The following is a 27173-nucleotide window of genomic DNA, read 5'->3' on the forward strand; positions in this document are numbered from 1 at the left end:
AACCATGTTTTTTCCATCCTGTAATTTAGATTTCCTTCTCTCCCTCCTCTTCCTCCCTCTCTCCTTTTACTTCCTCCCTCTCTCCTCCTTTACTCTCCCTTCCTCTGTCCCTTCCTCCATTTCTTCTCTCCTTCCTCTTCCTCCCTCCCTCCCTCCCTCCCTTCCTTCTTTCCTTCCTTCCTTCCTTCCTTCCTTCCTTCCTTCCTCCCTCCCTCCCTCCCTCCCTTCCTTCCTTCCTTCCATTGGGGTTAAGTGACTTTCCTAGAGCCAAATAACTAGTCTGAGGTCAGATTTGAATTCAGGTCTTCCTGACTCCCCCAGAGCCAGTGCTCTATCCACTGTGCCACCTAATTGCCCATCTTTTAACTTCTAAGCATAGTCCTGATGGACACCTAGACATATCTGAGCAAATGGCATTAAGGTATGAAGTTAGCCATCCTCTTGGTCATTTTGGAAGGATTGCTGAACTTGGAGTCATGAGGCTTGTGTTCAAGCTAACCCTAACCCTTAATAGATATGTGACCAAGTCACTGAATGTCTCTGAGTCTCATTCTTCCTTTCTGTGAAATAGTGGTATCTGTTTGTTCTTAAACTAACTGCTTCACAGGGTTGTTGTGAGGAAAGTGCTTTTAAACATTAACACATTCATGAAATAGTGGCTATTTTTTCATGTTGATTGGGGGAAAACAAAAACAAAAACAAAACTATCCTTTCCCATCATCCCAGGACCTTGTTCTGTCTCTCCTCTATCCCATCTTAGAAGTAGAGTAAGTTATATGTTTAAATTCAATTCCTCATCATCATTGTAGACTCATATTTGCTCAGTGTTCACAGAGAAAACATTTTACTGTCTTCCTAAATATGAAACCACTTTGAAGTGTTAGAAGTGGGCTATGTAGGAGATGCAGTGATGTGCAAGTGGGTTGGATGATCTACGTCACCCCAAATGATTTTTGAGTTGTATTTAGAGGGATGGTATAAATTATATAAGCATGATAGCATCTGTGTGAAGTGGGAGATTTTTTTAATACAGGAAATAACCCAATATTCTTTCCCCTTCCTGTAAATTAATTTTCCATCATCCCATCTACCATCCAGTTGTGAGCACACTTCAAGCAGGGAGGGAAAGACTAACAATTAAATCAGAAGCTTAAAAGTGTTGGTCCTGTTTTATAAACATGAACACGAATGACCCGGGGAGAGGAAGACTCAAGCAGAAATAGCAGTGCCTGGCAATGGATTATGTAAGCCACTCATGTAGGATGAGGTCAGAAACTATTTCCAACCCAATAGTATACTTTCCCCACCTCCTGGGTGCACTGTGCATACACAATGAAGAAGCTTGGAATGATGACTGGCTCTGGCTGTATAAAATGGGGTTTGCTAGAATGAAAACCAAAATAAACTCAGAGAGGCCATAGACAGAAGTGAGACGTGCTGCTCCCCAGGGGCAGAGGAGTCAGAAGTCCTTGAGCAAATGAGGCAGACCCCTGCCAGGGTAATGGGAAAAGAAATCCTGGGGACTGATTTGATTTCTCCCTCTTCCAGCCATATCCCCCCATTCTTCCAGTGTAGTAGCTCCAGGTATTAATTGATCTTTTTTAATAATTGTGCATTTGGACTTTCTCCCATTCTTCTGTAAGCTAACCAAGCATAGGTCTGAGTTATGTTTGGCATCTTATCCCTCATATCTAACACAGTGTTTTCAAATAATAGGGACTTTAAATTTGGTTGTTGGAATAAATAAAAGTGATGTGCTTTAGCATGGATGTTATATTTTAGGAAAATTGAAAGTAAATTAAGCAGGGGGGGCATAAATGCTCTAGAATCTTTTTGGTTGTAGAGGTGAAAGAAAAGCATAAAGGTCATCTTTAACCTCTCATTTTATAAATGAGATAACTTAGGTGCCTTTTCTATTATATTTATTGTCAATATCTTATCTAAAAATAAATTTCTCACTTCCCCTACCACATATCTGTCTCCCTCTTCCTTTTCTTTCCTCTCATTTGTCTCCTCCTTCTTCTATCTCTCTCCTCTTGATTTTTCTTTCTCTCCATCATCTCTTTTCCCCTCTCCCCATCTCTCCTCCCCTTCTGCCTCTTTCTTTCTCTCCTCCCCTTCCTTCTCCTCTGCTCTTCTCTCTTCCTCCCTCTCTCCTTCCCTCCCTCCCCCCTCTCTGTCTCTTTTTCTCTCTCTCACTCTCTCTGTCTCTGTCTCCCTGCCCATCTCTGTCTTTGTCTTTCTCTCCCTCTCCGTCCCTCTGTTTCTCTCTTTCTTTCTCCCTCTCTGTCTCTCTGTCTGTCTGTCTCTCCTTCTCCTCCCTGTCCCTCTCCTCCTCCCCTTACTCCTCCCTTCTTTAGCTGAATGTGACCTAGGCTCTGGGGCTACTTGTATATGTGTCCCGCACAAATTCCCCCACAGTTGCACCAATCCCAGAGGGCACCAGGGGGCTGTCTCTCCTGCCTGGTTCTGGCTGACTGGCTTTTTCTTTTCTTAAGGACGGAGGCTGTACTTGTCCAGGAGATGTCGCCAAAGCATTTGGTAAGCCCGGGAACAAACCTTCACCAGCTGCATCATTGGGAAGAGGGGGGCTAAGGGAGGGACAGGTCTGGGTGAAGGGGGAACAAGAGCACAGGAGCTCACTTAGAGAGAGCCCAGTGCAGATGGGGCATGACCAGGATCAGGAAGAGAGGGGTTCTCGGGGGCCTGATTAGAACTTCCTCCCATTGGGTTTCTGTTTATATGATCTTGCTCCATTTTCCTTGTCCCTGTTTGGGGACAGATTATACAGGAGCCTGGCTGGCCCCAGAATTCCTGAGCCTGCCCATTCTGCTCAGCCAGAAACCAGAATGTAGGATTTTTTCTTCAGAGCCATAGACTCAGAAACCATTCAGTTTCAGTCCCTCATGCACAGACGTAGAGACATGATTAACCCAAGATCACACAGCAAGCTAGTCACACAGCAGGGATCTCAGCCTTCTAAGTCCCCTCTTGTCTGAGGAACTCTGGTTCTTATAGGTCAGACGACTGCATCCCTTTTCCCTAATGGAGGGGTAAGGAGACCTTTTGGGGAAGCAGGTGTAAAAGATCAGGGTGATGATCTATTTGCTTTCAGCAACCCCCCCTCCTCTACCCCCTTGGGTCTGTTTGAGGACATGGGGAGAGCCCTTCCAGTACCCCTCTGAGGCACACAAGGGGGCAGCGGAGAGCAGTGCTCAGAACTACAGACTCCCCATGAGTAGGTGCCTGAGGATGAGATGTTGGACATTTCTGCATCTGGCTTCTCGGTGTTACTCATCCAGGGAGCCCTAGATGGGCAGGCAGGGAATTTAGCTCTGAGTTTTGCCATCAAGGGCTATGTCACCTTGAGTCAGTCCCATCTCCTCCCTAGCCTAGGCTTTCTTTTGTCGCACTGGAGAAGTCAAGGAGAAAGCAGTGGCCACCCTTCCCCAGCATTCCTGTTGGGTGTGCTGAGCTAAGCGTGCAGCAGAGGAGAAAATTCCTTTTGGGGACCAATGCTTGGCTCACATGACGGGGGACTCCCTGGTCTTTTCTACATTCTATCAAGAACGTGGACTACAGAGTGAACTCAGAGTGTTCTTGTATGACTGTCACAGAGCAAGGGGGTTACCATTCGGGGCAGACACCCGCAGTTTCCTCCAGTCCCCTAACCAACCTCCTAATTAAAAGCGCATTGAGCACAGTGAATAGCATACTGGCTCTGGAGTTAGGGTGATCCTATGATCCTGGGCAAGTCACCACCTCCTGTTTGCTTTAGTTTCCTCATCTGCAAAATGAGCTGAAAAAGGAAAGGACAAAATTATTCCAAAATTATTTCCAGCCAAGAAAACTAGGGTCATGAAGAGTTGGAAACCACTGAATAAATATTGGTATTTTTTCCTTTATAAAAAGGCATTAAATCCTTCCCAGTTACATTTTTAACATTTAAAAAAAATTTGAATTCACATTTTTCCCCCCTCCCCTTCTCCTTGAGAAGACAAGTGATATGACCTCACTTGTATATACAAAGGTAGAACATTAATATCTTGTCCTATACTCAGAATTCTGGCCCTCCATTAAATTTATTCTCCAAGTTTTGCATGAATTATTTATGTGAATGAATCCCTACTTGTACAAGACAGACACAGAGGTAGTTAGTCAACTTTGACTATAAGTGACCTTAAAGACCTGCTTGTCCCCCAATCTCTTGGTGTGATAATTTGATGAAAGTCTGCTACAGTTTAATATTGAAAATGGACAATTATTTAGTCTTATTATGATTATTTCCATTTTTATTATATCATAGGCAATTAGGAGGTGCAGTTCATAGATAGGAAGATAAGCAATCAAAATCTGTTTCCAATATTCATTAGCTATGTGACCCTGGACAAGTCATTTCACCCTTGCCTCAGCTTCCTCATCTGTAAAATGGAATAACATAAAGCACCAATCTCCCAGGGTTCTGGTGAGGATCTAATTATACATATATACTTATATATATATTTGCTGAGGCAATTGGGGTTAAGTGACTTGCCCACGGTCACACAGCTAGGAAATGTTAAGTGTCTGAGACCAGATTTGAACTCAGGTCCTCCTAAATTCAGGGCTGGTGTTCTATCCACTGCACTACCTAGTTGCCCTAAAATGAGTTGTCTCTTTTAAAGTGCTTTGCAAACCTTAAAGTGCTATGTAAATGTTAATTATTATTATTATTCAACAGAAATTTTAAAGTGAGAATATGTCTGAAAAATCTAAAGCTTTTCCGACTTCCATGGACTTTCCCCAACATTTGCAACCTTGTCATCTTATGTAAATGTTATGTAGTATATAATGCACTTGAGTTCCCTTCTGAAGAGTCAGATTAGAAGAAGACAGTTATAAAGGCACAGCCCCTTTCCCTGGAGAGTATTTAAAGAGGCACTAGAAAATCAGTAAGTCAATAATTTGTTAAGTGCCTACTATATACCAGGCACTTAGCTAAGTCCTGACTTGTGTGTTCTCAATCTGAAAGAATTCTTTAATTTCATCTGGTCTAGTCATTTCATTTTTCAGTTGGGACAACCAAAGTTCAGAGGTAAGTGGCTTATCTCAGGTAATACAGTTTTTGTGGAATAAATAAATAAATTAGCAAAGAGTAAATAAACAAGCAAATAAATAAATGACATGAATTTTTAAAAAGAATAAATAAATGAAGTCATAAAGCCAAGAATTAAGTGACTGAGTCAGAAGGTAGCTCAGATGACCTCTAAGAGGTCCCTTTTAGCTCTTACATGTCCATGAGCCTATATGGGATTTGGATTTCTGTTTGTATGGTAATCACTCTTTTATAGACTTCTCTCATCAGCATTTTGAATGATCACCCACAGCATCAACCATCAATTTTAATTGATCTAGCCCTTGCCTCTGCCAATCAGTGTTTGGATTATGTGTTGAAAGCTAGAGCCTTCTAACTCTGTGGGGGCATCAGACTGTCTCATTTAGGTGGGCTTCTTGGCTTTAGGCATACTTGATAGTGTATTGTGTCCACATTGATACCAGAGACGATTTTGAATTTGCCCTTTAGATCTCTCTATTTTCCTTGTCCCTTTGCAGGAGCTGGTGCTGACTTTGTCATGCTGGGAGGGATGTTCTCAGGTCACACAGAATGTGCCGGTGAAGTGATTGAGAAGAATGGTCAAAAGGTAAAACTCTTCTATGGGATGAGTTCTGAAACAGCGATGAAGAAACACTCAGGACGAGTTGCTGAATACAGGTGAGGTATCAGGCGGAGCATTCCGACTTTGAATTGGTTTGGTCTTAAATTTCTCCAGCTGCTTTGTGTCCTTATGTTGGAGGAAATGGGACGAAGCTCGGCTAAAAGGAAATGAACTGCATGTCTTTCTTGTCTATTTTACTTTTGGAAACTGCTCTGGGGAAGGGCTGGAAAAATATACCTTGAGCTGATTTAACCAGAGAGAGACCTGGTCTTTCTTTTTTTAAAGTATAGTTAAAACTTTTAGGGGACCTGATTTGGGAAATAGTTATGATGCTTCCTTGCATTTTTTTCTAGAAACTTTTATTTCCCAAGCATCCCTTCTCCCTCTTTTATTTTCAAGCTTTCCTTGTCCCCTGGCTCTTTCCTTTTTGCTTAAAAATGTGCCAAACGTTCCTTTAGCCTTTAAAAAAAACCTAACCCTTCACTAGATTCTAACATCTCATCTCCTCACATTATTATCTTATATCTTTCTTCTTTTTTGCAGCCAAACTCCTAGGGGGAAAAGCTGTCTTCACTTTTCTCTCCTTTCTCACCTCCCACTCATTTCTCAACTCTTTGGAATGTAGCTTCATCCTTCATCACTCACCTAAAACTCGTTTTCCCCAGATTACCAATAGTCGCTTAATTATCAAATCCAATGACCTTTTTTTTTTTTTTTTTTTTTAAGTCATGCTTATTAATCTCACAGCTAACTCTCCTTCTCCCTAACTTCCTTTTTTCTTTTCAGGACATGCTTATCCTTCCATCTGGGAGTTATCTTTCATTCTTCACTATCCTTTATCCCTATTATCTATTGAGTTGTCATCTTGTTGATTTTGCCCCCACATTCTCAGATTTGTTTCTTTTTTTCCCCCTCATATCACAGCCAACCTACCTAGTTCAGCTTTCTATCACCTTTTCCTTGTACTTCTAACAGTAGTTTCCTAATTGGTCTTTCTACATTCAGTCAATCTTTTCTCCTTTCCATCTTCCATATAACTGCCAAATTGTTACTGTCAGGTTTAATCATGTCACTTCCTGCTCAATAACCTTCAATAGTTCCTTATTGCTTTTAGGATAAAATATAAAGTCTTATGTTTGGAGTCTAAACCTTCTATAATTTAGTTGCAACCTACCTATCCAGGCTTGCTATCAATTACTGTCCTCTTAGAAAAAGCTAGGTTTCACAGTGGCTAGAACACTTACCTTGGAGCAGGAAGTGAATTTAAGTCATGGCACAGATATTTGCTAGCTGTGTGATCCTGGACAAGTCATTTAACCCCTGTCTGCTTTAGTTCCTGCATCTATAAAATAGGCAAAATAGCTGTTACCTCACATGGTTGTTGGGAAGATCAAATGAAGTAAAATGAAAAGTGTGTGTTCATTGTTGTTCAGTTATCTTAAGTCTTTGTAATTCCATTTGGAGTTTTCTTGGCAAAGATACAGAAGGGCTTTGTCATTTCCTTCTCCAACTCATTTTTACAAATGAGGAAACTGAGTAAAGGGAGTTGCCTAGGGCCACACAACTTATACATTTCTGAGTCTGGATTTGAACCCATGAGGGGAAATCTTCCTAATTGTAAGCCCAACACTCTATTCACTGTACTACACAGCTATCTTGTGAAGTGTTTATCCAACATTAAAGCACTTGTTTGTTTAAATGCTATGTCACAAAATTGATATTCCAGCCAAATTGGTCTTCTTCCATTTTTCATACATAACATTTAATCTCCTGCCTCCATGTCTTTGCATAAGCTGTCCTTCATGCCTAGAATAAATTTCCTTTTCAGCTCTGCCCCTTAGAATTCCCAGCTTCCTTCAAAGTTTGGCTTAACTGGTCCTTAAGCCTACCTTGATCCCACTCTGTAGCTTCATCCCCTACCACTTGATTGCCCCAAGAAATTCTTCCATTTGTATGTATTTATATATACATATATTTATGTATATACATACATCAGTATTTGTATATGTATGTATACATGTCTATATGTGTGTGTGTGTATATATATATATATATATATATATATATATGTGTGTGTGTGTGTGTGTATGTGTGTGTGTGTGTGTGTGTGTTGTTAGCTATTAAGCTGTTAGGTGCCTCAGTGAAGTGAAAGATCTGTATTTAAATTCAGCTTCAGATACTCACTATTTGGGTGACCCAGGCACTTCTGTTTGCCTCAATTTCTTTATGTTTAAAATGGGGATAATAAAGCATCAATCTTCCAGGATTGTTATAAGAATCAAATGAGATAATATTGTAAAGTACATAGCACAGTGTCTGGTACATGGTAGTTTTTAAATAGAAACTTATCTCTTTCTATTCTTCATTTTACAGATGAGGCTATTGAGAGGGGTTAAGTGACTTGCCCAGGGTTCCACAGACAATAAGCATCTAAGGCTGAATTTGAACGCAGATCTTCTTGAATCCATTTCAGTGCTCTTTCCACTATTCCACTTAGTGATCTACTTACATGAAAAAAGTAAATATGATATAATTTGAATAGGAAAAAAGGACTAAGGAATAGAGGGATAACAGGGATCAGGAAAGCTTTTTAGTAGAAATGGTAATGGAGATGACTTTTTAAAGAACCTGCCAATTCAAAGAGATCTTTTCACTAAACATATACATCTACTTCACGGAGAGCCTGGGCAATGGCACAGGGGTCACCAAGGAGGGTGCCAAAGTTGGACTTCAGTAGAGGGAGCATGAAGGAAACCCATGTCAATAAGACCTGATTTCAAATCTAGCCTTAGACACTCATTAGGTGTGTGATCCCTAATCACAAGCCCCTCAACTCTGCCTCAATTTCCTCATCTGTCAATTGAGCTAGAGAAAGAAATGGCAAACCACTCCAGTATCTGCCAAAAAAATTCCAGTTGAAACAGTTGTCAACAAGTGTTGCATGTAAGTAAAAAATGTAAGCTTTGGAGTCACTTAGATGAACCTGTTTCTTTACAACTTACTAGCTTTTGAGTTAAAGTATATAATTTAATTTTTCTTAGCCTCAATTTTCTCCTATGCAAAATGAGGGGGATGGACAAGATTACTTGAGACCTCTCAGTTTTCAAATTTCTATTCCAATGTTGTTACCAGGGAATTTGAGCTTTAATACTCTTTAAGAAAGATACCCTGTAAACTACCATCCTGTCAAACTGCTATTCTTCTCTTTCTTATTCTCTAATTTATGGACTTGGAAGGTGGTTGGGGGCTCCAGTGGGGGGAGGATGTTATGCAAATGCTTTGGAACCTTCCTTATAATTGAGAACAAGAGACACAGCTCATCCTTTCAAAGCCTCAATAGCCTCAGAGCGACCTCCTTTTCCCATGTGGTAACTGATACATCAGGTTACACAGTGCTGCTAGGGAGAAGAAGGCGGAATTCCTACCTCGAGTGGGAGCCTGGGCCTAGTGCCAAGAAGCTTAATGATCTATCAAAATTCGTTGTTCCTGTTTGAGAGACTGGTGCTACTCTGCACAAAAACAGTTATATAAACAGGACCATTGCAGAGAAGAAATGGTTAGCTCCCCTACTTAGGACAGATTTAATTTTTCTTTGAACCAATTTCTTTAAACCTTCAGTTGTTGCATCTGCTTTTTATTCAGAGTCGGGGCTGAGGAGGGATGGACTCCAATTTAGCATACCAAAATAGAAACTGAGGAACTGAAAGAAACAAGTCTCCTGTAATTTCAGCAGGGTTTAAACATAACAGAGAATGAAAGATTCACGAGTATCAAGACACAGTTCTAGAAAGAAAACATTGAAATAATTAAAGTCCCGCTCAAGCAAACCACTGGCCAGGGCTCCACTTACATGGCTAGGGGCTCTGGAGCACTATTCAAAATGCTAGAAATGACTTATGGATAAGAGATGCTTATTACAATGACCTCTCCTTCATGAGGAGGCTTCTCCTATTTTGACATTACATTCAATTAGGACAGCTCCTTATGCTTTAATAGTTCCTTGGCAATCATTCACCACTTATTCCTTGGACCGTCCCTATGAGGCTGATCAGTTAGGGTAATTACCTTCATTTTATAGCTTTAATTTTTCTCCTGAGCCCCAGTCCCAACTATCTATTGGACGTTTCCATCTTTATGTCCTCTAGGCATCTCAAACTCAACATATTTGAAATAGAACTGACTAATTTCTCCTTTTATCTTCCCAACCCACCCTTTTTTTTTTTTCTGAATAGTTGATAACACCATGTTTCCAGTCTCACTGAGATTCATAACCTCGTTGTCATCCTTTATTCTTATCACACATACAAACAGTTTGGCAAATCGTGTCTTTTCTACTCCTACAACATTTTTCATAACCATTCATATATTTCTACCCATCTTGGCAATCCTTGTTCAAGCCCTCTTCATATTGCACTTGCCCTGTTACGCGGTACAGTGAATGAAGCACTAAACTTGGAAAGCTATTGTTGTTATTGTTGTTCAGTTGTTTCAGTCATATCCAACTCTCTGTGACCTCATTTGGGGTTATTTTGGCAAAGATATTGCCATTTTCTTCTTCAACTCATTTGACAGATAAGGAAACTGAGGGCAACAGTTAAGTGACTTGTCTAGAATCACATAGCTAGTAAATACCTGAGGCCATATTTGAACTCAGGAAGATGAGACCCAGAACTCTATCTGCAATAGAGTTGCCCCATTCAGGGAGACCAGAGTTCAAATGCTATCTCATATACAAATTAGCTTTGTGACCTTGGCAAATCACTTATTCTCTGTCTACATCAATAGCATCTATAAAGTGGGAATAAGAATTGCTCCCACCTTCCAGGTTGTTGTGAGGATCAAATGAGATAATAATTTGTAAAATGCTTTGCAATCCTTAAAGCTCTAGACAAATGCTAGTCATTAATTGGTCTCCCAACCCCCTATTCCAATCCATCTCCATTATAGCTACTAGAAGATTTTTCCTAAACCACAGTTGTGACATGTTACTCCCCTACTCATCAAAATCTAGTCACTCCCATTACCTCTACCATTTTGGCATTCAAATCCCTTCATGATCAAGTCCTTGTATACCTTTTGAGTTTTACTTCATATTATGCCACGTCACCCAGTTATGTAGTCCAGCCTAATTTTAATCCAGTTTTTTTTTTTAAACTGTTCTTCCAACGTAGTATCCTATTACCCTTCTTTATGCCTGGTCCTATATTCCTTCCTTCCTTCCATTGCTTAAAATCCCTAGTTTCCTTCAAACCTACATATGAAGGCTTTCCTCATTTCCACTCCCCAAATCACTACATATCTATTTTGTGTAAACCTATATATGTTCATGTTGTTTTCCCCAGAGGAGTATAATCTCCCTGAGGGCAGGGACTGTATCACTTTTGTATTTGTTCTCTAGTAAAGTATAGTGGCAGGCACATAATCAGATGTACTTAATAAATGTTTGTTGATTGATTGAGGAGACACACTGAATTCAATTCCATTCAAAGAATATTTCTCAAAGTTCCTTCTGTGTCTCAAGTACTATGCTAGGTACAAGAGATAGAAAGACAAAATATGCCTTGATCTCGGGTAGCTTATTATTTATTTGAGAAGATTTTATGTACACATATAAATAGAAAGCATATTCAAATTAATTTTAAGAGAGAGAGAGATTGATAACTCAGGAAAGAGTTATCAGGAAAGATCTCCTGTAGGAGATGCATGCAAGCTGTGCATTAAGGAAGGTAGGAATTCTAAGAAGAAGTGGCAAAGAAAAACTGTATTCCAAGCATAGGGGATAGTCTGGATAAATATGGTATAACTTGGGTTTTTTTTAATAGTATTTTATTTTTCCAAATATATGTAAAGAATTTTCAACATTAATTTTTGTGAAACTTTATATTCCAAATTTTTCTCCCTCTTTCTCTTACCTCTCCCCTCTCCAAGGCAGCAAGCAATCTGATATAGGTTAAATATGTGCTGTCCTTTTAAATATATTTCCATATTTGTCATGTTGTGCAAGAAAAATCAGATCAAAAGGGGGAAAAAAAGAAAGAGAAAAAAGCCCAAGCAAACAAACAACAACAAAAAAGGTGAAGATACTATGCTTCCATCTCTATACAGCCTTCACTGTTCTCTCTCTCTATGTGGATGGCATTTTCCAGCCCAGTATATTGGAATTGCCTTGAATCATATGGTATAGCTTATTTGCAAAATGGTGATGAAAGGAATGGAGGTAATCTAGCATGAGTACAATGAAAAGCAAGAGAGTCCCTATGTGAAGAGGGTGGGAGTGGGGGGTTGGGGCAAGGATCTTTTCCATTGCAGCAATCTAGACTTTGGGATGGTAGATCTACCTTTCATGTTCATCTTGAGGTGAGCAAGGAAAATCAGCTGCCTTCTCCTCAGCCTTCTTTCCCTCTCTGTCCTAAAAAAGCTCTGGCTGTGTAGATATCCTCAGTTTCATTCAGGTAAGCTTCAGCTTCTTGATAGAAGATCTTACCTTGTTGTAGCTTCAACATGGGAAGAGTGAGGATATCTATTAAAGTACTAAGTAACATCTTTCAAAGCTTGGGGAAAAAAGGAAATGTCTGCCCAGAAATAAAACAATGTATTGCCTCCTCCCTAGGAACAATAGCCAATGTTCCAGGCTATTGGTTATTCATAAGATGTCTACGGATTAAGGTAGAACAGAAATTTAGTTACTTTTCAGGTTTGATGTGGGAGTCTCTTGTGAGGACACACATTTCCTGTTCTCTTGTGTTCTAATCTCAGTTCTACACTGGAGTCAGAAGTTGTTATGGAGGAATGTTTACTTGTTCAGTATGGGGATTTGATAGCTAGTGGTAAATCTCAGATCCTGGAGACTTTGCTTTTATTTTTAGCTGAGATTTCATGAGTTTCAGGCTTTGTATAGGCCCAAAGGAGAAAACCTTGCCATCTTACTGAAATGCTAAAGTAGATACTTTTAAAAGCAAGGCGTGAAGCAAAAAAAAAAATAAATAAACCCAGAATAATATATTTTTTTCTTCTGTTCCCAGGGCCTCAGAAGGCAAGACTGTGGAAGTGCCTTTCAAAGGAAACGTGGAAAACACTATCCTGGATATCTTAGGTGGTCTGAGATCCACCTGTACCTATGTTGGTGCTGCCAAACTCAAAGAGCTCAGTCGGAGGACGACATTTATCCGGGTTACCCAGCAGCACAACACAGTCTTTAGCTAACCTGGGGGACCGAAAACCCATTCAACTAGAGTGGAAGCTTTGACATGCACCTGCTTTGCCCACAGTCTCCTTTCTTGTCTTGTGTAAGAGCTTTCTGGCTCCTCATGATGGAAGATGTCTCCTCTTCTTGCTCATTCTCTGAGCAGCAGGAGGGCCTCTGGAGCCCATAACTAGCATCTCCTGCAGGCATGTAACTGGGGATGGACTTAGTAGCCAAGCCCAGTGCTGCAGTGCAGAGTGTTTGCTGCCTTCAACAAGCACTCTCATTGTTGAAATTCATGTGAGATCCTTCCATTTAAAAAAAAAAAAGAAAATAGTTTTCACTTTAATATAAAGCTGTGTCTTCACAGTTGATGGCTGGACTTTCCACTTGCCAGAATCAAGCCCACTATTTGGGAATTTTTCTGTGTGTCCTTCAGATGTGGTAACCAACTAGTATTTACCAGTATTAGAAGTCAGACAGTGTTTCCCTAGTGGTGACTACTGCCCAGTGGTGTCTTGGCAGGCTCCCTAGGGAGGAGAAGGTCCCAGCAAAGCCAGTCAGATAGGGTCGTAACCTTGGTTCCTGAGAAAATACCAAGGGAATATTGTAAGTATAAGAACATGAAACCTGGATCTTCTAAGGGAGCTTTGAGATATTATGAGTTTGGGTCCTCATCTTTGATCTGTGGAGGCCAGAGGTTCATTACATGTGCCTTCTAGGGATGTTGTCATAAGTACATCTTCCATTGAGCTTGTTACTGGGGGAAGGCTGGGCTGGTGTTGGCTTCCCCTCTTTGGATTTTCCCCCCTTTTTCCTCAACCCCATCCTTACAAAGAACATGTGTTAAGTTGTGTGCTCACATTAAAAGTACTACAGCCTCTTGTAAAAATCCTAGTGAGACCTTTGTAATGAAGAGACCACCAGTGCTGGTAATGGGATGGAGCTCCCATTAGTATAGCTTGACTAGAATGTAGAAGGAAGATTCTAAATTATGATACTTCCCTTGGATATGGTAATGACTATTTCTGATAATGGATAATATGTAACTACTATGTAATGATAGAGTAATTGACAGATTACAATGACTTTTTCAGGAAGTACCTATGGTCCCCAGAAGAATCTCACAGGAAATCATGGTGACAAATTAAGCAATGAATAGATGGATCAATGGCTAGCTCCATGTTTTAAAGAGTAACTTGGATATCAATACACTGGAAACTTTGAGCAACTGAAAGCAGCCTTTGTTTTTTGCCAATCACAAGACAAACCCAGAAATTGAGTCTCCTTAGAGATGAAGGAGGTTTTGGGGGGGAGGGGAGAAGAATGTGGACATAATAGGAAATGTGTGTTGATTGCTCATTGTGATTTTGACTAGTGAAATAAGTCTACCTCTGATGCTTGACCATGCAGAATATCAAATTCAGCCTCATTTTTTTTTTTTTTTACTTACAGGTATTTGAAACATGAGGCATAGACTGGAAAATTATCTATCTTTCCAGAACTCCTGAGGCACTTATCTTAACAATGCCTTCAAGTCTAGTGAAGGCAATTTTACCCCTTGCCTCTCCCCAAATAATGAACATAGCTCTTAATGCTGTATAAATATAAATGTGTAAATGAGTTACTATTGGGAAAACATTATAACTTGTGGACAATGTGGGTGATGGATGGGGATTCAGATTTGGAAAGAATCTTAGAGACTCTCTAGTGCAACTGTCTCATTTTATGGGAGGAAACTAAGAACCAGAGAGACTGACATGCTCATAATTATTCAGATCAATTAATGGTAGAACTGGGATAAAGCAGGGTATGAACCTGCCCTGGAAATATCAAAATATCACATTTTTTAATACTTTTTTGGGGGGTGGGGGAAGAGAATATGCCTTATGAAAAAATGGCTTTCCTTTGCCCTATCCTCTTTATAGTTACTGTTTCTCTCTTGAAATAATTCATTCTAAGCACTAATTGAAGAGAGATTTTTGGGGAACTAGGGAATGGGGTGTTGCTGATGGATTTGGGGGAGTTAGAAGGAAAACATGAAAGTAAATTGTTTTTTAAAAAAATCCCTTTCACCCCTAGCAACAAACATCTTTTAATTATAGCCAATTTTCTTCCCTTTGGTCTTCCCTCTCACCCCCAAGGGGAAAACATGATGAGACAATAGTAAATCCCACACCTAGAAATATGTGGTTTATTAACTTATGACTCTACTGACTTAGGGCTTGCTATTGCCCATTTTGTGGGATAATGGGGCAAGGTCTTAGATCTGTCTCTCATAGGACCTATAGTCCTAGATCTGTTTCTCATAGGACATATATATTGGGTGTGGGAAGGGACCATAGGGATGGAGCCACAAAGAGTTGAGCAGGATTGAAAATGACCAAATAACAAATGTTGCTTCAGTAGTTGGGCTGAGTTGCAGATAAAAGGAAAGGAATCTAAACTGAACCCCCACTTGGCTTTGGTAGCATCCCTCTGCAATTGTCACTTGCCTTGGTGTTGACTGAATGGACAGATGACTTATGCATCCTGCAAAGGTTTTTCCATGTGTGAGTCAGAGAAAAGAGCACTGAGGCTATCCTCCTAAATGAAGTCGAGCCAGGAGATGTTGACAGTGTTGGGGTTACTTACCTTGCTCAACAACTGCCTTAAGTAATGTGATTTCTGAATACTTCTCTTGACTTTGGCTGAACTGATATCATTATGCAGCAGATTGACTAAATGCTCTTAGCCTAGCCTAGCCAACTCCGTACAGAGTTGTATATTGTCATGGATCCAAATCTTCCAGTCAGAATTGCTCCTGGCTATGTTGTTAAAACTGGATTATCTGCCAAGAAGTGCAGGGCAGTCCTGGTCAGAATGGTGAGAGCTTGGTCAGAATTTAGTAGCTTGTACATTTTAGCCTGCAGTCTTCCAGGGTGGGAGATGACCAGAGGCTTTCCTTAGTTCCAGTTGAAAGTGACCAAGCCTTTACTTTCTGACATGTGGGCATGTATTTCTCTGTCATTTACTCCAATCTTAAACCTGATAAGCAATGAGGAGTCCACATCAGACACAAGAATGTTACCTGAGAAGTAGAGCTAAAAAGCGGAAGCAGTGTTCCAATTAGGCTAATAGAACAAGCTTCCTTCTGTGGCTTAGGTAAGTTTTTACATGGGTGTTATTTAGTGAAAATGTCCCCTTCCTCTCTCCCACCAGCACTGGATGACTTTAGCAAGAAAGCCAACACCCTGGTGCCAGGGAAGCATCTATCTTTCATCAGAAGGAAGCTGATAAATGATCATTTTTGATTCTCTGTGAGCTTGGTTTACATAGGCAATTTCTAAAAGACATATATTATCAGTCGTCATTCCCTATGTTACACTCATGGTCCAGCAACTCTTGAGACGAAAGAGATGCTAGTGGAAACCCACAGTGGGAAGTGTAACTTCTTGTGCTTTTGTGAAGCACTATGAATGACACTAATGAATGATTTCTTCCATAGAAGTCATTTCATAGCAGAACTGTATACAGTGTAACTATAGCAGAACTAACTGTATATAGTGTATCCTTCATGCCACATAAGTTCATGAGCTGCCAAATGCTTGTTTAAAACAAATATTCTTGCAAATGGTACTTTCAGTTCTTGAGAAATAAAAATGTTTAACTGGATGAGCCAAGATGCCAGATGTGGAAATGTGCCTGTTTTCTGTGAACTGTCTCAAGGAGGCAAAAATGAAGTGAGGTAGGTATTAGACCTGGGAAGGGGAACAACTCTTTTCACTTGCGCCTTCTTGACAGGTCTGCCCTATGAAAGACTATGATCAAACCGGACAAAAAAGGGGAAAGATAAAACCCAGATTGCTGATTTTTCTCTGGCCCATTGTTTATCTTTGGGAACCTAACAGAGAGGCAGAAACACAAACTTGCAATTGGCACTGTTATTTTATTAGTACGAGTATACTGAAACAATAAACTTGTACTGGTATACAGACAATTTCTTTAAAACAATTTTGTTCAAATTTTGAATCAAACATTGTTTTATTATAATAATGAAATAATTTCTATCTAGAAAACCTGCAAGCACCATCAAAGAAAGGGACCATAAAATTCAATAAACAGACTCGAGTGTATCCTACAAATAGACACACCACGATTAGAAAATAGAATATGAATTCTTCCATTTTTTTTAATATTTGTTTTAAAAAAGCTAGTGCAAGTACAATATTTTACACTGGAATTACAGAGAGTATGCACGCATATGGAAAAAAGTTCTCCTGTCACAATAAAAGCTCTTAACTATGTATGCACTTTAAAATTTTTTCTTTTCAATAAGGTGCAAAACATGATTCCCTCCCTAGTTCTCCTTGGTACTGGCCACATCAGCCCAACAGTGCCCCCAACACAAATCTCCAGTGTCTCTTTTCACTTGGCCCGTGGGAGGCAGAAGATTGGAAGTGTGATGGATGACCCAACAGGAAAACATCCAACAGGACAAATCTCAGAATGGTTCTGGGCCCAGAATGGATGACCCAGGCTAGAAATGGAGATTTACTCTTTGTGCCTAAGGCCACGGAAAATACTGACAGGGCTAAGAAAAAAATAATAAAAACTCCTTTTAGTTGACACTGTAATTTGAGTTCATAATTAGTGGGTAGAGAGTGGGGGTAATGGGGAATCCCTATTTTAACACTCCAGAAAGGCAGTGTTCATGGAAATAACATATGCTTAAGAACCAAGCAAGACTATGATCTAAAGTATATAAATATCGAGTTTCAACATCCATTGACTGTCTATTAGGAATACTCCACTCCTTAACCATATAATAACTTAAGGACAGGTAGGTCATCTAAGCCTCAGAGTGGGGGGGAGGTGAGAAAGGGGGCATGAATCTAGACTCTTGGGGTAACTGCTGATTAAAGCCAGCTGACACTTCAAGGTTGTTTTCTCCTGTGGTACTTTGAAGGACAGTATCTGCTGCAGTGAGTATGACTGTAAACAATGCTTCCAATACAGGCCTACAGATTAGCCAAGGGAAAGGAGACAGGCTCTCTGACCACCCAGAAAGAAAATGACTGTCAGATTAAAAAAAAGAAAGAAAAGTTGGATAAAGTCTCCAATTTATGCTCAGTGGAAGACTTGAGTCATTTTAGATAACAAGAAAAGTTACTGAAATCTTTAAAAACTGTTATTGTATAGAAACTACCTATTGGTCAAATGCACTTAAATGTTAATACAGTTGAGCCATTTTTATGAAAGTTTTGGGGATATCACAAATTGATCCCCCATGCTCTTTGCCCCTTCCCAAAATGTGGCCAGACAATTAAATACCAAAATATAAGGGAGAGGGGAAAGATTCTGAATTTTAAGAACTGTGGGTAGGTTTTCAATGATCCCCAAACCCACCCCCATTCACTCCACAAATGTTCAGGTTTCCTGCTTTCCAACCTGATCTTTGGACCAGAACAAAAGGGCTCTTTTCTCAGAAATTGTTCCACATTCCATTTATTTTGGCCTCTGAATCACAAGAATTAAAAAAAAAAATCAAAGTAACCTGTTGCAAGTAAATTGTGGCTTTCAAATCAAAATCCATGTCTTTACCACAGCCCCCATTTCAATGAGGTATGAAGGGAGGGTAAGACAAAAGGCCAACCTTTTTTTTTTTTTTTTTTTTTTCCTTTTCTAATGAGTCCTTTATTTATTGGTAGCTAGGATCCTTTGTTACAAACACTTCTTGTTCAAGATTATATTCTTTGGATTTATTGGAACAGGAAGTGCTGAAAATATTAAAACATTTCAAAAAAAAAAAAAAAAAGGAAAGGAGTTGCAATGGCTTACAAGTCAAAACTGGGAAGGATGGGAGGAAAGGAAGGAGAAACTCTGAGTACTTGCAGCACAGATACAGGTGGAAGTGCTCTCTCAGATCAGAATAGAGTTCCCCTTCCCTTAAATGAGGGACTTGTGTAACAAAAACATAACATTAAGCATAGTTGTAGTTTAAGAGCCTTTGAAATAGTAACTCCTCCTGGCCATAACCATACAAATCCCGTCATCTAGACACGACAAATTTCTATTTACAAAAAAGGAAAAAAATTAACCAACTTATAACTTTTAATCTTTCTCTGCTTTTTTTTTTTTTTTTTTACAAACAAGGTATGAAACTCACTGTTTCAACAGATCCATGTCTTTCAAACACTGAATGAATCATTTCAACATTCATTTTTCTTTTGTGCAATTTTAAAAAAAGTTACCTGTACTCCTCAATGTGAGTGCTTCAGAAAAGTTTTTTTTTTTCTTAAGCTTTTCAAATTAGGTTTACATTAAAAAAAATATCTCCACAAGGTATAGTGCTACAAGGAAAGATTCTATCAGTAAGGTAACACATCTGAAGCGAGGTCTTCTATGTAAAAGAAATTTTAGCTCTGGAGTAGAGGTGTGCAAGTTGTTTGGAATTTCCCTATCAAAAGAAACAACACTGTCCTTGGAAAATAGAAGAAACCAGCTGAACACAATTTTATATTGTATGTGCTTTTTTTAAAAAAAAAAAGAAAAGAAAAGTCATTTATATATATCTATTAGTCAAAGTGTTCTTAAATTTTACATTTCAGAAATTTGGGATTAAACACAAAAAAGGGAATTAACAGCCCCCACTCCACTTACAAACATATAATTAATTTCCTTTGCTTTTCACATCACCACCATAGCATTGGGCAGGACTGCAGATTATGCAGGCCCTATTCTTCTCGGGTGCCATTGTAGGTGACACGAGAAAGGAAGAGTGAAGGGTTTTAGCACAGCCTAGGTCACTGTTTGTCCTGTTGCCATTCCCTCCACAGGAGCCGAGACAACTGCCAGATCTTGTAAATGGGGCCTTCTAGCCTAAGAACTCTGGTTCGCCCATCTCTGAAATAACACGGCATTAGTGTCTTAGAAAGCTTTCCAGATTTGCTTTTCACCAAAAGGAATTGATTTGCTTTAGTAGTAGTCATAAGTGTTAACAGGGTATTGTCAATTGTTTCCTTTGAAAAACAAAAACAAATAGACAAAAGAAAAACCCAAAGTTTTGGCAACAGATTTCTGTAAAGATAAAACTTTGTGCACAGAGTAGATTTTGTGATCTCTAAAAGCTACAGTTCATTCCGAACATGCAGCATTGTATTGCAACCTATGCAGTCTCTAGGAAGTAGTCCACATGATGCAGGAAATCCAAACTCTCCTTGAAATTGAACAACCCTACCCCAGAGCAGACAAAGTGCTGCTTCTGGACACATCAGTGCACCACACACACGCCAGCCCCATCCCTGAGTTAAGAGGTGTGAAAGGTTCCGCAACGTTCCTTGATAGGGGAGACAGAGTAGTGATGCCAATTCCTGGTACACACATACACAAAAAAGTTGACACGAGAGGAGATTCACAATTCAGAGTTATAACTGGGATCAGAAGAAAATAACCCGTCCCAGCCTGAATTCAGATGACTTAAAGGCGAATAGAGGTAAGATGGTAGGGATAGGAAGGGGGAAAAATCAAGAGAAAGTCATCATATGAATTAAAATGAAAATGAAATTTGGATTTCCACTAAAAAGGACTTGAGGTAAGTGGCATCGAACTCTATATCCCCCCCACCCCGATGTGGCCCAGACAAACTGAAACGATTCCTAAGTTAAACACTCTAAGGAACAGTCATTTATATATTTAGAAATCCCTATAAAGAGAGGTTTTTGTTATTTATTATTATTATTATTATTATTATTAATATTATTATTTATGCTTGCCCTGACTAATTTCTTGGTGATTGTGTTCCATTGTAAACGAAAAGGCCTGCTATTAGTTAAAACAAAACAAAATGAAACAAAACAAAAACCCAACTTGGTAAATATTGCAAAGTGGGCATTGTACAGAGAGGTGCATGACTGATTTTCTTAAATGATACCTAAATATTTCTATGCCTGTTATTTTCACTACGGAAAACAAAACAAAACAAAACAATCCAAAACAACCAAAAGTGTGAGTTCATTATATTGGGAGCAACAGTTCTGGGAGCAACAGTTCTGGAAGCCGTGAGCTAAGGCTAACCAGTTTCTGCCAGTTGAAAGGAACCCTCCCACCCCCAATACTAGTGAATCTTCTGTAACAGATGCTGTTGTTGCTGTTGCTATTGAGTAAGGTGCCGCTACCGTTTGGCTTGGGTTCCAAAGCTAGTAGCTGATAGCACAGTCCTGAAATGGGCACCAATGCTTGTGTCTGGACAGCACCCAGGATACACTGGGACTTGCGCTCACCCAGAGATACAACTTCAGGCAAGGATACTGGTTCTACTTCTACTCATGTAAAAGACCATTTAGGAAATGGATTAATTCCTGGCTAAACTGCTGATGAATCCATCACATGAATCTGCGTCCCCTCCATTTGCCCTTTACATCTATTCCATCACTTTTGTTGTCACTGGGGAAACTACAGTTCAGTCTTTTCTTTTCTTTTCTTTTTTTTTTAATTTCTTTTCTCCTGGGTCTGGTCTGCATTTCTGTTTTGTTAGTTGTTATTTTTGAAATGTGAAGACAAATAGGACACTTCTTCAAAAGGTTGAAAAGTCTCCTGCCCCTGAGTTGTGCATGCAATACTCAGTGACAAAAGCAGGAAGAAGGGTGGTAAGGAATTATTTTTTAAATCTGCCCCATGTCTACAGAAGGTTCTGGGGAAAGAGAGCAAGAATAACCAAAAGAAAAGAGTATGAAAGGGAGCTATCAGCACACTAGTGAATCTACATTGGCACATGAAGTATTGCACATGCTAAAAAAATAAATAAAGCAAGAGAATCAAATAGGATAACATTAAAAAGGAACCGATTATTCTGTAATTCCTATACCTGAAATAGAAAGCACATAAATTATGATTATGTTCCTATTGCTCCAAATGGTATATGTTTTCCCATTTTAGTGTTGAATATTTCCATACGTCCAGTAAGTTTGAAAGTCCTTGATTCTTGGTTTGTCCAAAGGTATGTGTCTTTCTGAGTACGTGTGAATCACCATCTATAGTAGTGCTGATGAAAGCTAAGTCTGGACTGTGGCCCTATATTTCTCTTACTATCAAAGGTTAAAAAGAAAGAAAAGAAAAAGGAAAAGAAAAATAAAACCCATTGAATGCCAAGTGCCCTGAGCAGAGTATATGGAAGATTAAGCTAGTTCTCCGAGCAGAAACATTTAAAAATTACAGCACTAAACAAGCAGTATGACTGCTATTTGCTAACATGCTGAGAAGTTAATAAAATTCAAGGAAATTCGAGAAGAGTTTCAAGCTATTTTAAACTTACTCAGATGTTTTTGGTACACCTCAGAAAATGGTACAAAAAGAATTAGTTCTGGTTTGAGCTAAATTTCAAGTAACAAACAAGAGAGTCAAAAATTAAGTTGATAATTGAATTTTCTGAAAATTTCTATAAAGGAATTGGAAGTACTATGTTAAATGGCAGAAGAAATATCAGATGAAAATTTGTTCCATTTAGTTATTACAAGTTGAATATAGAAACAGTAAATTTGGTTTCTTCCCCTTATCTTCCCTTTTCCCCCCCTCCCCGCATTGGTACAGTTTCTTAAAACCACTGTAAAAATGCAAACTCAAACCCCCAAATATTTCAGATTTCTGGGAATGAAAGACTGAAAACTCTGATACCTTTTCCTGTTTTGTACCAAACTCTGAAATCTAGTTTTGATTTCAAATGGAAAAGAAGTCATTATTAAAATAATAATAATAATAATAACAATAACAACAACAATAATAATAAAATAAGTTTTCTTTAACAAAAAAAAACTTGATCACATATAGAAATGTCTATTACGGAAAACTTTCAATGAATCTGAAGATTTTCAGAGTTGTCCTGCTAAGTCCTGGTTCTTTGTGATTGATGTGATATAAAGATCAAAATGAACTCTGAAAGGAACATAACCTTATAAAACAGCCTAAAGCTTAGGCAGGTTAGAAAGAAATTGCTACATTTATTTATGCTCTTTCAGCCCCCTCCCTTTCCCATAATATTATTGGATAAAAACTGAAGGAACACTACATAAATGATAAACTCAAGATGTGCAAATTGCAAGACTCTTTAAAGTCCATTCTTTAAAAAAAAAAAAAAAAAAAAAAAAAAACACTGGACAAAAATGAGTATTTTTCCTCTATCCCTTTTCTCTCATTTTCTCTGATTTTCTGTCAGCTCTGCATTTTATTCTTTCTCAAGCATCAGAGCTTAAAAGTGCTCCTTTCAAGTTGTCCATGGTGGACGTTTACTGTCACATACTGGTTCATAATTCACATTCATCCCTTTAAACCACATAAAAACTTTCAACATCTTGCTTATGAGAAACTCTCCCTAACTGTACTAGAGTTGACAGTATTGGGGGGCAGGGAGGGATGGGAAAATAACTTCTCTGTGTATTTGTTTTTCTTCCCAAACAGATGAAAAATGAGATACAGTACTAGTTGAGTGATAGACCAAGATGCTCGGGAATAAAGTGTGAATAGCATTTTAGGTGCTTAAAGACATTCTGTTCATTTTCCACATACCATTTTATGTGTCACACTGAAATCTGAAAGAGTGGCACCGGGTCGTCCATAATCATGAACTATAAACAGTACTAGAGTCAAGAAAGACAAAAGATTTGCCAACTGAAGTGCAAACAGATTCGGTTTGCATTCTGTTGAAGGGGCAAGACATTATCTATCTCTTAGAAGCAAATGTCCATGGAAAACCCGATCTGCTTTTCTAACACTACGTGGAAACTGAGAGTAAGCCTGTGCTGGCAGCTCGATAGAGTGTACCACTACTTCTTTCTCCATTTCCCTTAGGAGAAAACCCAACCCAACCCAACCTCAACAATGGAAGAGGAGGACCAGATTTTTTTTCATGAAGTTACACCCTTGCAATGTCATTAGCAAAGCAGAAATGGAATCCACATGTGGCAGTTGCTCTATGAAAAATATCAGTGCAGTCAGGCCCCATGGGGGAAAATATTTGTTTATATATAGATATATATTTATTGGATTAAAAGTCATTTTCATTGTAAAATAAGTTGAAGAGAAATGTGATTTTAAACTATTTGCTTCCTGCCTGATGCTTCTTGAAGATGCCTTAAAGCTGGGTTCCTAATGTTGATTTTGTGTGATAGGACCTCATAATGACAATTGCGATGGAGCTTTAATTTCATGCTGTGAGTGAGAGAGACAGAGGCAGAGAGAAAGAGATAACTGCTTACATCAGCATCCATACACATGCACACACAGACATACACACACACACAGAGACACATACAAGCAGAAGCACACATTCTCACACACTCACTCTGATTCTTCCATTCTAATTCCCTTTCTGTGGCCTCATGAGAAAGAATCAGCAGAAGTCAGCTGGACACCAGGTGTTTCTGCACTGTCAGAAAAAAGGCAGGAGCCAGGACGGATGCCATGTTTGTTTCCATTAAATAGATACGTGGAGCCTAGACAGCCCCTGCCTTAGCTCCCAACCAACCTATTTACTGACAAACATTTGTGGAAAAAAAATATGCACCAGTCTCCTGCATAAAACCAGCTGCAACTATAACAACAAGGTTATAACATAAACCTAAAATAAGATGATAACATGTAAATACTGGGTTATTTAGCCTACAGTACAGTAATCTGGATAAAAATGACAAGGGAGAGCCTAATTTCCTTTCCCCCAAAGCGCCTTTACTTGCCTACATTAGATCGACCTTCAATGCAAATCTTAACCTCCTGAGGAATAAAAGAAGGCTTGGGAAGAGTCAAAGGCGGCTCCTCATCTGATTTCTCTAGTTTCCGTGTTTCAGGTGCAGACCACCTCCTCTTCCTCGTTGCCACGGGCTTGCTGGGTTCTGTTTTGGTGAGCAAGGGTGCTGCAGGCAATCCTATTTTGTCTGGAAACTTTAGTTCCCCGTTCTCAGCTAGCATCTGTGAACTTCCCTGATTAATCCCATTTTCCTGCTCAGCATACCTGTGTCTACTTCCTCCTAGACTGTCATTCTTTGAATGCTTCAGCAAGATGCTGGGTGAATCCATGGGCTGGCCCTTTTTAACAGAGCCATTCTTCAGGTTTTTGAGGGTGAGCGAGATGCAGACATCCCCGACTGAGAGTTTGGAACATGGCAAATCAAAGAGCTGGCTGGTTCTCTCAGGGCAGCATGATGACCAGCCTTGTCCAAATACAAAAAAAGGATATTCTACCAAGACTTCAACACTGACCTGTGGGAAGAAAAGAAAAGAGAGAGAGAGAGAGAGAAGACAGAGAGAAGGGGTAGAAAGAGGGAGAAAAAGAAGGGAAATGAGAAAAAAGAGGGAAAACAACTATGAAAATATTTGCTTTTTAATCATGGACATGAGGTGTAACTCGCCACCCAAACAAATAAGAAATGACTACTTTTTAATCATATACTTACCACATATAGTAATAGCAGAAATAAACGGCAAAGTTGCAAATTCTAAAAAGCTACTAAGCACCTTTAATGATAGCATTTTGACATGACTGCTAGTATTATTACTTGTTGAAATGAATCCATTAGCAGGTATTTTATGAGTTCATGCTATGGTCTTACCTCTGTACTAGGTACTATGGGGATTTATGAAAGTACTGTAAGATATGGTTTTGGTTGTCAAGGAAAGCATCTATTAGTTGAAGATACATGACTAATAACATAAAACAAATTGGAAAATAATCCATGAGAATATGGATAAGCTATGATTTCTTCAGGATAAAGAACTGTAAGTATGGCAGATCATCCATCATCCTTGATTTAGTTAAGTCCTAGGGAATGGCTTGAGGCACATAAAGATTAAAAATGACTTGCCCAGGGTCAACAAAGCTAGGGAGGGTCGGAAATAGGAGATGATTCAGTTTCCTAACTCCATTGTAGAGTGTTTCTAGAAAGTGGGTCAGAATTAAAGTGAAAGATTTTATTATAGTATCCTTGTTTCACCTCTTTAAGATATCAATGCAGAGAGACCGTATTCTTTTCTTGGCTCCCTACCTTTAACTGGGTCCAAATTAATTTGCATGGCAAAGAGAATTTTGAGAGGGAATTAGACTGAACTGTCTCAGTGTCCATACATATTAAAAATAGGTGGCCAAAGTATGTCTATAGTATAGACAAGTCATAACTTCTAACCTCTAACTTGATGAATGTGTAAACTTTGGAGTAGTCAAAGGGAAAAAAGACATCATTCCAAACAGAATATGGTGGTGTCTAGGCAGATGCAACATTAATTTATTCTGTCAAATCAATCCATCTATATTAGAACCACAACATTTCTCCTCATTTGATTGCTCTTAGAGAAAAAGAACTTTAGGTGCTGGGAATAGACAAAGTATCACCTTCGATAGCAATGCTTAGTAAAGGCAGAAACGTGGACTGAAGGGGATGAAGGTTGATATCTGTGGCTTCTTCACCTGGCCCATTCCAATCAAAGAGACTTTTGTCAATGGGGTTTACATAGGCACCTCAGCTTCCACTGAACTCTTGCTTTTTGGTTTTGTTTGAAGTGGAGTTCCTGGAAAAGATTCTTTTGAGACTCAGTGTAATGGGAGGTTCTTGATAAAGTTTTAAGAAATTTCCTAATTTTAAGAAATTAAGAAGTCACATAAGTTGTCTGAGACTAGACACTTGTAACAATATCAGAGAATGTTTAAAGAACAATCTTAGCCTGAGAGGTCCCCCCTCCCCACCTTTTGTTAGCTTTCTTTGACTAGGTGTTGTGAACCACAGCCTCAGCTATGTAGGAAGAGAATGGTTGAACCGCTATGTCAGAGAAGGACTTTCTAGTCACCACATCTTGGTATATGGATGCAGAGAACAGCTCAAAGGTTAGAGCATCTAAGAAATACAGCAGAGATAATATGATAAATATTCGAGAATATCACCAGAACATCATAGACAACATCAGCAATTCTACAGTATTAGGGTGTAACTTGTCTCTGCTACACATATTATACCTTGGCTACCTATTTTTTATAATAAATGAAGACTGGGACAGTTAAGTCTGATTCCTTCCCAACATTCTCTTTGCCATGCAAATTAATTTGGACCTAGTTAAAGGTATGGAGCCATGAAGAAGTTACGGTCTTGCTGTACTGATATCTTAAAGAGGTGAAATGAGGATACTGTAATAAAATTTTTCACTTTAATTCTGACCCACTTTCTAGCCATGGCTTGGGGGATAGTCCCACTAATCCCTCTCCCACAACTATATATTTTTTTTATTCAGGTATTTTTCCATGTTTTAGGCTCCATCATTTCTTCTTAGTCATATATTTT

General features: G+C 39.1%; 2 protein-coding genes across 15 annotated transcripts in view; one reads left to right on the forward strand and one right to left on the reverse strand.

Annotated features, from left to right (window-relative positions):
* The window catches only part of GMPR (guanosine monophosphate reductase), a 78384-nt gene extending 64613 nt beyond the window's left edge, over positions 1–13771 (forward strand). Inside the window, exons 7-9 of the mRNA XM_074272286.1 lie at positions 2499–2541; positions 5593–5752; positions 12719–13771. Of these exons, the coding sequence (XP_074128387.1) occupies positions 2499–2541; positions 5593–5752; positions 12719–12899 (384 nt within the window). The 3' untranslated portion in view covers positions 12900–13771. The remainder of the gene's footprint in view (positions 1–2498; positions 2542–5592; positions 5753–12718) is intronic.
* A 3016-nt stretch (positions 13772–16787) lies between these two features.
* ATXN1 (ataxin 1) overlaps positions 16788–27173 on the reverse strand; it is a 504682-nt gene continuing 494296 nt past the window's right edge. For all 14 annotated transcript variants that reach the window (XM_074272282.1, XM_074272211.1, XM_074272284.1 and 11 more), the window contains one exon: positions 16788–25107. In XM_074272282.1, coding sequence (XP_074128383.1) covers positions 24577–25107 — 531 coding nt within the window. In that variant the 3' untranslated portion in view covers positions 16788–24576. The remainder of the gene's footprint in view (positions 25108–27173) is intronic.

This window comes from Sminthopsis crassicaudata, chromosome 1, assembly GCF_048593235.1.
Source record: "Sminthopsis crassicaudata isolate SCR6 chromosome 1, ASM4859323v1, whole genome shotgun sequence".
NCBI classification, from domain to species: Eukaryota; Metazoa; Chordata; class Mammalia; order Dasyuromorphia; family Dasyuridae; genus Sminthopsis; species Sminthopsis crassicaudata.